Source organism: Armigeres subalbatus, unplaced genomic scaffold (assembly GCF_024139115.2).
Source record: "Armigeres subalbatus isolate Guangzhou_Male unplaced genomic scaffold, GZ_Asu_2 Contig423, whole genome shotgun sequence".
NCBI lineage: Eukaryota > Metazoa > Arthropoda > Insecta > Diptera > Culicidae > Armigeres > Armigeres subalbatus.
The window spans coordinates 153,158-165,960 of record NW_026943176.1 but is presented as its reverse complement, the minus strand read 5'-3'; the positions used below and the strand labels follow the sequence as shown (position 1 = coordinate 165,960).

General features: G+C 36.7%; 2 protein-coding genes across 3 annotated transcripts in view; one reads left to right on the top strand and one right to left on the bottom strand.

The window, feature by feature from the left end:
- The window catches only part of LOC134204145 (LIM domain-containing protein A-like), a 119,065-nt gene that overhangs the window by 11,634 nt on the left and 94,628 nt on the right, over positions 1–12,803 (bottom strand). The gene's annotated exons all lie outside the window — the stretch shown is intronic.
- LOC134204144 (cysteine-rich venom protein 6-like) lies at positions 1,650–2,063 on the top strand. Its single transcript, XM_062678968.1, has 2 exons — positions 1,650–1,777; positions 1,844–2,063. The coding sequence occupies exons 1-2, from the start codon at positions 1,711–1,713 to the stop codon at positions 2,047–2,049; spliced, it is 273 nt and encodes a 90-aa protein (XP_062534952.1). The 5' UTR covers positions 1,650–1,710; the 3' UTR covers positions 2,050–2,063.

Genomic DNA, 12,803 nt, shown 5'->3' with positions numbered 1-12,803 from the left:
TGTCGGACAGTAACCCGGGGAAAATGGTTCTCGACAACGACGGGCAAAAGAAGGCGAGGTGCGCACATGTCAAGGTGAATCGATCAGGTGGAAGATGACTTGTGGACCCTCCGTGGATTGCGTGGTTGGCGACGTGTAGCCGTGGACCGAGCCGAATGGAGAAGACTCTTATATACCGCACAGGCCACTTCGGTCTTAGTTTATAATAATATTAATATTGATTGATTTTCATTGGCTTTTATCGGTGAGATCAAACTACCTAAGCTCAAAGTGGAAGGGAGCATGTTTACAAAGCACGATGAAGCACAGAATTGAAAGTTATCGCAAGCGAGCGACAAGTGTGAAATTGTATATAAGTTTAAACGTAAGTAGAGGGCCATTGAAGAACAATCACTGTTATTTTGCCTAACGTCCACCCAGGAACGGCTTGGCTGATAGCGTGGGAGCAGGCCTATCTCGGTAAGTTTCTCGCGGTGATGAAATCTCATAAACATAAATAATAATAACATGTCCTATTTGTCCCACCCACTCCCGGCGCCACTGGTGGGAAGTGTACGTCTTTGAATATCTGATGAAGGCTGAAAGGATTAAGCCGAAACGTTATCATAAAACTGATTCTGTGTGTCTTTTATCACCAAGAAAAATCAACAAACCAGGCATATAATTCTTTAACGCGTTGAACCATATCTTTGTGATGGTTGTGAAACCCATTATGGAATCTCTTATCATCTGATAAGTAACTACCCAGTTTATGTGCAACTGCGCTTCCTAATATTTGGTAAACACTTATTTAGTGTAATTGACTTCAGAAACCTGAACCTTCATAGTATTCTGTTGTACATAACAAGTTGTGGTAAGGAGCCAGAATAGAAACACTCATTTGACTAGAGGCACTATTCAAATGAGACGACATGGAAGACAAAAGGGACAAAAAATGACTGACTAGATTTGTTTGTTAGCTGTGAATGATACGACATTCAAGTGAATGATACGACATTTATCAGCAATGCTGCCTACCATTGATCTTCTTTTCAATTACAGTTTGTATGTTTATGAAATTAGAACCATACAAATCTTATCTCTAATTGTTGATGAATTGTTTGGGTTTGCTAGCTTTGTTAGCCCAATATTGTCATCAACTTCTGTATGATGCATGTTTTTGAAACCATAATCAGTGTTGTTAGTCATTACACTAGCCGTGAAAAAATAAGGATTGTTTGTTTGTTCTGTCGGGTAGCGGTAATAAACTATGATGTACCACGCGCTTCCACCCGCGTCTACGCTCTACCAAATCGAGAAAAAACAAACGCATGGTACGTCGTTCCCTATAAGAAATTTATTATTGCTAGCTAACATATGTTTGTCTCTTGTTGTTCAGCAGCGTTACATTTGTTATCTAAGGCTCCAGTTGTTTTCCACCAAAATTTCCATTTCTGTTTATAAATACATAGTAGGTATACTATATCGTGTGATGCGATACAAAATCAGTAAACAAAGTGTCGGTTAATTGTCGATATCCCTTTGATAGCAATGAATCACATAAAAACAATAATAATGTGCGCCCTAAAGTGCGTATCAGAATCAGTCCGTCTATAAAAGGGCTTCCACGGTTCGTTCATGATATTCAGTTATCTTTAGAACATCGTTATCAATGCGAACTTATTCGTATCCATCCACCACTTTTGATTTGCTACCCCAAATCTCAACAGAATGCGTTCCATCCTGGTCGCTACGCTGATGTCGGTGGCACTATTTGTCACTTCTTTCGGCAAACCACGTAAGTAGTCATATCCGATGAAAGAAATGTTTTGATTTTGAAACTGTCCTATTTTCTGATTTTCAGATTGTTGTGATGAGAACAAAGTGTTCACCGAGTGTGGATCGGCGTGTCCAGAAACGTGCGAAACAATCGAGCACAAGGAACCTGAACCGTGTCCGGAAATTTGTGTGCCTGGCTGCTTCTGCCGCGAAGGTTTCGTTCTGGACCCGGACAACAAATGTGTGGAACCGGTGGATTGTCCCAATAATGCTACTACTTATGCCTATTAATATTCACATAGGGGAAGAACGGGGTAGTGATAGTTTTTTTCTTGAGTTAATTTAACATGTTTTTTTTGCTATACTTTAAATATTGTATGTAGTTTCGGTAGAACATTCAAAGCAATATATATGTGATAGTTTAAATATTGACACAATAAATTATTAGGTATTATATTCTATACGTGCGGTTTCGTAATGCAATTAATTTATCTATAAACATAGTATCGATGTTCGCCATGTCATCCCCAAATCATCATACGAATCGTATGAACCAATGTTGTTCTCCACTAGTTTTTTCTCTGCTGATTTTTATCTTCGATCGGTTGAACGCAAAGCAAAAATCGGTAGAACATATAACAAAATCAGGAAATATTAAAAAAAAAGTGTGGGAATTTGGGATCGAGAAATCGATTAGATGAAACTATGTAACAAGTGGCTTCCGTGTTTTACGTTCCTAAACACTGGCACTCCCTCAACAATCATTAATGACGAATCGAATCCTGTAAATGCTAGTAAGACTATGCACTTATGACCAAATGGCTTTAATTAGTCGAATAATTGGGATTCCAAATTACTCCAGAATGTATTGCTTTTTTTAAATCTCTTTATTTTATTTATATTTATGAATCCATCAGAATACCTGTTGTGACACAGTGCTTCAAGTCTACCGTATAAATAGAACTTAGTGAGTACTGACTTTCACTTTCCTTCACGCCAATTTATCTTTCCTGGGCATTGAAACGGCTGAATACAATTTTCTTCGGAGTCCAGCACTAATCCTTCAGGGCAAAAGCATCCTTCGACACAGATCAATGGACATGGTATGATGGTATCCAATAAATCACACGATGCTGGACATGCAGTTCCACACAGACTGTAAATCTTAACCGGGCCACACGAATCTGTAAAATTTTAAGATAACCTTTGAGTAGATTTTTTCACTGAATCTATAATCAACTTACTAGGGTCGATCGGCCAGGTAAAGGCCATTGAAATCATGGCCCCAAGCAGGAGTATGGATACGAAGTTCTTCATTCTGCAGTTGTTTTGACACAATTGAAAAGCTATCTCAAATGATTCTTATAGTGGCCAAACCAAATAGGAGATACGCTGTATGTAAATGAATCATTCAAGATAAAGGTATACTCACTAATTACGTAGCGCAAAATAGGAATTTTCATCACCCTCCCTTTCGTTGTGACAACTCTCCAATGTGGTTCACCAGGACGTTCCAGATCCTGAAGCAATAGAAACTGAACACGAACTTTTAGATCCAGAGAAAAAAACAGCTGACTGATGAAGTATGTACTTATATCAAATAGCAAACTGATAGCTTCCATCGGTGGGGTTTGATCCCACGAAACCAGTTCGCTAGACATGTGCTTTCTCTGCTTCCCCTACAAAATATTGTTTGGGAGAATTTTTTCATCAAATTTTTACTGTTTTCAATCAAATGTTATGAAGAATCGAAGACCCGTTTATTTTTTTTGGATTTTGTTCGTTTCAAATTGTTTCGCATTTTTAACCCATCGAGGGAAATAGCAATGCATGCAACGGGGCAAGTTGAAATAACATCACTCTGGCTATTAAACGTAATATTTTATTACAGAACGCCCCGATATGCGGGACAAGTTGAAACGCGGTGCATGTGGAAAAAAAATGTCGACTAGCCTCGTTGGATAAACGTACCACTCGTGCTTTAGAAATCTTTTTTTTTGCATCTAGTTGCTCAAACTACTGTTATGAGTGACATCAATAATTTCACTCATAAAGCTGCTGCATATGAGTAATTGCCTGGTAATTGCAAATCCCTTACCAGCATTGACACAAATATTAAAAAATTAATAGAATCGATTGATTCTATTATTTCTCTGGAATTTATCTAGAACATTTTTGTATAATTTGTTTGATTTAAAAAATATGATACAATAAGAAACAATAATGGAAATCGTCATTTGTGTTGCTGACTATGCTGCACAAAACCCTCATGATACGTGTAACGTAAATTGTGAATAAACCCTTTGTAGGAAATCAGTGTAGAATGGCGCCTATCGTATCATGTCTGATGGGTGATAAAAAAATCATATTCAAAATTTGATAACAGTGTATTGTTAGCGCATCCAAGGAGTTTCGCTATCAATTTCCAAAGATAGTCTTCCACAAAAAAAAGGGAAAAAATGTATTAACGGTAGTCCACCGGTGTACACTGATGATTCACACCTCATCTGAAAGATTTCGACAAAACAAGAAAAATTGTTTATGGTGTCGAAAATTCACAACAAATTTTTGATAGTCCACATAAAGGCTGCTTTACACCTCGGGAAAATTTTCCGCCGGATTTTGATCCCATTTTGAATGGGGCCGGGATTTTGATTTTCCGTGCCCAAATCCCGAAAAAATCGCATATGCAAAAATGCATGGGGAAAAAATCCGCGGACCAAATTCCCGAGGTGTGAGGCTACCTTAAATCTAGGCTCCATCAAAAGTTTTGTTTCTGATGTATTTCCAGTAGAGTAATAAGTACAATACACGAGATATGACAGACTACAGACTAGAGGCCTTGATAATAGTCTTGTAGTAAAAATAACTACATGAACGTGTTCAAATTGATTATTTAAAGAAATAGTAAAAATAACTACAACAATTGTCATGATAACTAAATTGTCAACAGTAAAGGCAATAGCAGCTAAGTAAAATTTCCATAAGGAATTAGAAATGTGTGTGTGCGTTACAAAAATGTCACATCAAGATCTCAGCCGTCCGTGGACCGATTTGCACGATTTTAACACTAAACGAAAGCTATGACTTTGTCATTGTACGAGTTTGCAATCGGACATTTGGTTCCAGAAATATGTGAGAAATACGAACATGAAGTGTATTTTCAGAAAACTAACAAAATAATGTCACATTAATATCTCAGCCGTCTGTAAACCAATTTGCATGATTTTATCTTTAAACGAAAGCTATGACTTTGCCATTGAACCCATTGTATTTTGTTTTTGCAACTAGACATTGGGTTCCGGAGATATCTCTGAAATACGAACATAAAGCATTAGACGTATCAACTCCACACATTGGTAAAATATGTCCCATCAAGATCTCAGTCGTCCTTGGACCGATTTGTGCGATTTTATCTTTAAACGAAAGCTATGTTTTTGTCATTGGACCCATTAATTTTTTTCTGCAATCGGAAATTCGGTTTCAGAGATATCTGTGAAATACGAATATGAGACATATTTTCAGACTACTAATGAAGAATTGTCACACCAATATCTCAGCCGTCTATGACCCGATTTGAACTCTTTTGGGCTTAAACAGAAGCTGTAATTATGCCATTTAAGGCGGCAAATCAAATCTGCAGTCTTTTTGTATTTTTTAAAAAATTGTTAAATTTCCAGAAATATCCCTTTTTGCCTTTCTCGTATACAAAGTATACGTAAAGGCTATAGGATCACTCCATAACCGAACTTTTGATAGAAGGCCCGGGGACCCATAGTGTTATATACCAATCGACTCAGTTCGACGAATTGAGGTGATGTCTGTATGTGTGTATGTATGTGTGTGTGTGTGTACAAAAATGTGAGACACACTTTTTGGTACTTAGCATTATCCAATTTGCTCGCAACAAGTTCCATTCGACGTAGAATTCAATCCCATTGTTTGCTATTGAAAATTAGATCCATCGGACATTGCGTTCCGAAGTTACGGCGAAAAAACTGTTTTCACGTGCAAAAAAAAAGCAAAACGCCCTACCTCGGATTCGAACTCGTGATCTCTGGGGTGGGAAGCGCATACTATACCACAGCACCATCAATACCCTTAAGTTGTGAGAAGATACATGCAAACATAAATCATCGAATTAAAGATATGTTTATTGCCTCTATATAGCATTAGAGTTTATCCTGCTAGGGTAAATCTTCCTATACTGGAAATATTATTGAATTGAGAAAAGAAAATATTTGTTTTTATCGTTTGTTGATTGAAACTATACAGTTTCAGCTTAGCTTAAATTATATTGGTGTGATGGCATAATTACATCATACCGCAACGAAAGGAAACATATGTGTATAATAATGAGAAATATGTAATAAGAACCCACTACCTACACTCAAGGTACAGGTGTCCTATGGAAATTACAAATATCCGTTATCCGATACCCGTTCAGTAAATGAAAACCCTCTCATATGTTAAACGTCATACATAACTTTTCTCATGTCTTATTGCTAATGCGCTAAGTCATGCGCTAAGAAAAACACAAATACCCTATATCACATACTCATGTATAGCAATTTCAAAATGCATCGTGCTTTGTTCAACGCTCTCCCGTACGAATGCGGATGAAAAAAGGAATGGCAATGTGCCGTCGCACAGTGGCGGGCCCCCACATAAATGTCAGACTAAAAGAATTTTTCGATTTTAATTTGCCCATACACATTTGTTTAGGAGATGCTTTACAGCATAAACTTTTTAACACCAAGTTACCAAAAATTAAATTAACAAGCTACAATCAGCAAATTAAGGAATTAGCTCATTCACAATATGTGTGAGCTTCGCGAAAAAACGAATCTTTCTTTGTACGGGTTTCCGCCACTGCGCATCGGTCGGCATCGCATCGTAGCATCAGCAACACAAGCTTTGACTGTTTATTTTCAGCTTGCATCAGGCATCGCATTGTACACAGCCCGTACAGCGCGTACAGCAAGCCGTGCTTCTGTTCTATTTTTAGCACTTATAGAAGTAAATACCTATATGAGGCAAGAAAGCACATAGGTAGTGTCGGGGTTTCATTTCATATACACTAAAACACCAAACTCAAAATCACATTCTTTTCTTTAAATTTGTTTTTTTATTGTAGGCTTCCATTTTTTTTTTCAAATTTGTATTTTTTTTTATTTCACTTTTTTTACACCCGTCCGTTCTCAACACTATTCGTCACAAAACTGAGGCTCTCGTATTCCTTGCATGATGAAATGGAGCACCTCTCCGCTCTCCGCTCAGTCATGTATCTTATGCTCTCGAATACGAATCACGGCGTGCGCTACGCTATTGAAATACTTTAACATTAATATTATACATAGCATATCGTTTAGACACTAAATTATTGGATTTTTCATGTATGGTTCAACATAGAAGTATATTATCATTTTTTTATATTTCTTCTAGTTACTTCCTACAGGTAGTAGATCATTTTGACGTCTGGCGGTCGTCACAAGAACCACGAAAAAAGTGCTGTTGGCGCCGAAGTGCTTGAGCAGCATAGGGGGGTGTATGTTTCTTGCGTTGTCTGCTTGTAAATTGAATGAATTTCAGGAATTTCAGGAAACATTCGCAAAGTGATAGAAAATGTTATGATGGAATAAAATTTGATTTTAAATTTTTTAAATGATTTCGAATTTAAACAATCGATTTAACAACTATATAATATAATAACATAATTATTATGATTTGCTTTTTGCAGATTCCAAAAGACGAATTCGAGAACGTTTTTGTGGTAGAGTATGCTGTGGGCCCTCCTTAGCCGTGCGGTAAGACGCGCGGCTACAAAGCAAGACCATGCTGAGGGTGGCTGGGTTCGATTCCCGGTGCCGGTCTAGGCAATTTTCGGATTGGAAATTGTCTCGACTTCCCTGGGCATAAAAGTATCATCGTGTTAGCCTCATGATATACGAATGCAAAAATGGTAACTTGGCTTAGAAACCTCGCAGTTAATAACTGTGGAAGTGCTCAATGAACACTAAGCTGCGAGGCGGCTCTGTCCCAGTGTGGGGATGTAATGTCAATAAGAAGAAGAAGATGCTGTGGGAGATTTGGAGAAAAACTCCCACAGCTTCTACCATACCACAAAAACGTTCTCGAATTCGTCTTTTGGAATTAGCAAAAAAGCAAATCATAATAATTATGATATTATATTATATTGAAAATTGCTTTATTGCATTTGTACATAATTGCATATTTGTACCATCTTCATTTTTAATTAATTTTCCAGTCCATAAATTGTCATTAAAAGCTTTTAAGTATATCATTGATTACACAATGGAATAATTTTTATTCATACGGCGTAAGGCAGGGCGAATATTTTTCTGAATTTTGTCTACCCCTTGAATGTATCAATTTGAAAGAAATACAGTAAAAAGTATTGGTAATTCAACGACATGTGGTCGGGGCTTAGCCAAATCGCACCAAGCGGCTTTTTGACTGACTTGTGGTACTTCGTTCGCAAAAATAAAACGAACATCATAAAATATCAATTTTTATGTATATTTGTTGTAGGATATCCATACGATTTGTTATCAATTAAATCTGCTAATCGAAAATTTGAGTAGAAAAATGGGTTACCCCGGCCATGTGAAAACACAAATATTCCCAACAAGTGAATATTCATTATTATCGATTAAATTAGATAAATTCTACAAGCGACAAATTTATTCGCATTATAAATAACAGTTAGTTTGATTGAATATTGCACTTATTCGCATGCCCCAAATATGTGCATGAAAATTCATTTAAAATTACAAAACACCTTTATCTGAGGAATTAGAGAATTAGTAGACCAAAAGTGTCATAATACAAACGATTAAGTTCGAACAGAGCTGCAAGTCTTTATAATAAACGCACAAAATGAAAATATGCACATTCCAACACTCGATCCAATTGTATGATCTTATTGATTGGGTGACAGAAGCCTAAGCTGGATTCTGACTTCAAACTGGGAAGCACTCGAATGTTTGCCAACTGGAAACATTTTTTGTTCTATATCCCGGGATTTTTTTGTAATACTAAAATAAAACGTCACTGCATTCGCTTCAGTCACCCCGGCAAGGGTGAAGGGCGTCAATTTTAAAATGATTGTTAAAATGTTAAAACACATTTTAGCCGAAAATAGTTAGATTTTTCGGATTTGAAATTTAATTTTCTTTTAGATTGGCAACATGAAAGTCTAATTATTTCGATTAAAAGATATGTAGTCTAACATATAGGTAAATACTTCGGCTACCTGTTAGTGGTGCTGATGGATTGCGTGGGAGTGCTCTCACCTCTCAGATTTGACGAATCGATGTTTTTAACTTTGTTTACAATCGCAGAGAAGTCGTTTCAAAAATTTGGTATTGAGTTTTAGAAAATAAAAATTGTTTATATGTTTATGTTTTTGAAAAAAAAAAAACGAGAACCGAATGAGCATCGAACACAAACTCTCTGAGTGAGAGCCTGGAATGTTACCCCTTGGCTATCTTTACTTCTTGGATGAGTGGTGATCAAAGTATAACAGCTTATATGCAATTTGCACTTATCATCGGCTTGTGCATTCGTGCGGCAACGCACCTGGAGCTGTGTTTTTAGGTTCCATGGCATATTTAAATCATCTGACGTTGAAAAACATATACGATTGAGTTTACGTCATGTGCTTTTGTGTCAATTCATTCAAATCGCCTAATATTCATATAATGTTTTGGTGTGCAGGGAAGCAACTTCAGAATCAATTTCAACATTTATTTTGAATCCTCTGTAATGCATTCTTCCTGGCGTTTCAGCAAATAATTCATATTGGCACAGTATATGTAAACATGGCTGGTCTAACAATTAGTTTGTAAATAAAACAATTTATTTTAGTAAATGGTTTTGATTTTCTATAACTACTTACTATATTCGTACCTTTTCGCTTGTATACCTTCGGTGTGGTTTTTGATAGTTAATTAATTCATGCTATACATAAGTCCTAAATCTTGGACTTCGCTAGTCTAATTGGAACCCCATTCATAGTGACAACACATCTGTTTGAAGATTTCAAATAGCACTCGGATTATGTGGGAGAAGCTGAGTTTCGGAAGGATTTGAAGAAAAATTTTTTTTTTGGCAGGTCAATGGAAAATGTGTCCAAACTTTTCTACAATCCAAGCATGTTTTGGATCATGTAGTAATCTAAGTTCGATCATTTAGTTTGTCGATTACTCATACCAGAAGTTAAATTTTAAAACGTGTTTTATGGTGGACTTCTGGTGCGGATATTTTTCGACATTTAACCTCTGGAATGATTAATTGACAAACTATTAAATTATCGAACCTATATTACTAAATGATCGAAAACATCCTTGCTATAATCCATAACAAATTACTCTAAGGCAATAAACGATTTTTGATTTCCTGATAGAATAATATCAGGTATGCAATCAGTATGATATAAAGTATTAGACCAGCTCTGTCACGAGTAATCTATCAGATTTTGTACAGGGATAGTTTACCTGTACAGAGTGATCTGATAAATAATTTTAGATCAGTTCATTATAATATATACAAAAACAAATTAATATGAATCAATTTTAATAAAACCTTCGGTTAATCACTCCGAAATGCTCTCCATATGAAGAAAAGCAACCGTAGTAGAATTCTCTTTAGATTTTATTAAGTCGGATCAAATTCGTAAATCTTAGTTGAAAAGAGGTTGAATGTCAATGACAAAAACGGAACTGCTCATCAGCAAAAAATGAATTCTTATCTATATGAAGAATCATACTATTCAAAACAATAATTTTAAAAAGGCTATCTTATTGATTGGGTGCCAGAAGCCTAAGCTGGATTCTGACTTCAAAACAAGAAACACTCGAAAGTTTGTCAAATGACCAATATTATGGATCATATATCCAAAACTATGGATCATATTACCGAAGTTATGGATCATAATCACGATAAAAATTGCACAAAATTGTATTTTTATTGATTAAAATGTAGTTTTCTATGGATCATTTTCCAAATGGATGATGGAAAAATATGTAGCAGGAATGATATTGTTTTTCTTGATCATATTTGAAGGTACATACTTATTTTCCAATTATTTGGTTTATTTTTTAGCTTAGTTATGGATCTTAAAATTAATCGTTATGGATACGCCTGAATTATTTTTTGGATTTAAGGTAGCGTTTTATGGAACATTCAGATGTTTTTATGGATCGTTTTTCATTTTTTTTATGGATCGTTTTTCATTTTTTTTATGGATCGTTTTTGTGCATTTAACGGTACAAAGTAAAGCTGCCACATTTCGGCTTGAGGAACCTAGGGAGCGACACAGTACCAGAAGCTTCATAAATGCAGAAGATTAAAACTGCTATCCGAAGCATGAATAAGGCTTCCGGGTTCGATCGCATTTCAGCAGAGTTGCTTAAAGCTGACCCCATGCTATCTGCGCAAATGTTGCATCAACTATTTCGCAATATCTGGGACACCGCGACTTTTCTGGCTGACTGGAAGTGATCGACAGACACGACTTTCCGATGGCAGCTGGCAGGATTCCGCCAAGAAAGATCATTTGTGAGCCATATTGTAATGCTTCGTATCATTCTGGAGTCAACGAATTCTAAGGTCCCTCGATTTGGTATTCATTGACTACGAAGAAGCTTTCCATCGGGTGAACCACGATAATCTGTGGGACGAGAGCTCCGGACAAAATCGTCGGCCTCTTCGAAGCACAGTATGAAGCTTAGAGTCCTGCATAAAGGAGCTTTGTCTGACCCCATTGACTACGAAGAAGCTTTCCATCGGGTGAACCACGAAAATCTGTGGGACTGCCTTCGACGCAAGGGAGCTCCGGACAAAATCGTTGGCCTCTTCGAAGCACAGTATGAAGCTTAGAGTCCTGCATAAAGGAGCTTTGTCTGACCCCATGCGTGTAGTAGCTGGAGCAAGGCAAGAATGTATTCTATCTCCGCTATTGTTCCTCATCGTAATCGACGAGATCATGGTTGGTGCGATTGACCGTGTATTAAACCGTGGGCTGCTTTAGCGAATCTATACCATTTTATCGAAATACATTTCGTCGAATGACATTTAGTCGAATGACATTTGGTCGAAAGGACATTATGTCGAATGGACATTTGGTCGAAGGGACATTTAGTCGAAAATGAATTTTTAATTCAGTAGAGACGTAGGACATTTGGTCGAAAGGACACTACGTCGAATGGACATTTAGTCGAAATCAGATTTTAGAAAGAAGAATCTTCGTACACTTGGTCATATGACGTTTGATCGAAAGTGGATTTTTGAATTAATAATCTTGGTACATTTAGTCTAATGACGTTCCGTCGAATGGACATTTGAAAGAAAAGAACTTAAGCCAATAACAATTAAAAAATAAATGATTTATTGCGGTGTTCCTAAAAGTCATATATCTATATAATAAAAATGAGTTTGGGTGTCCTTCCTGACGATTTAACTCACGAACGGGTTGACCGATTTACAAGATTTTCTCACTAATCGATTCGTTTTGAGATCTGCAAGGTTTGTACATACGAAAAGGTGGTGAATTTAACGAGGAAAGATAAAAAATCATAAGAATACACTTTTTGGTCAGCTGTTGAGGAAAACATAACAATCGCATCGAAATTGATCTAGAGTGCGGTGCTGCAAATAGTTCATTGTGACATTTGCAACACCCGGGCAAAGCTGGGTTTTTTTCGCTAGTTATTGTTATAAAAGTCATATAATTATTGTTGGTTACTGCACAGCTGTATCATCAGAGCCGGTGCTCCCCGCATTTGGAGCTTTCTAAAGAAAAATATATCATGGGGTATAGCCTCCCGAATCAGTTCTCTATCATGACAGCTTGCGAAAAAAGTTTCTCACGGTATGCTACATATCGTATATGTATACAGAGATGATAAGTGAGAGACTTGCTCTTTCTCTTTAGGATTCAATCCCTGCTACCTGGTCAAAAGAAATGTAGTCGAATGTTGTTTCGTCATTAGACATGACGGCGAATAGCCATTACTACCGTT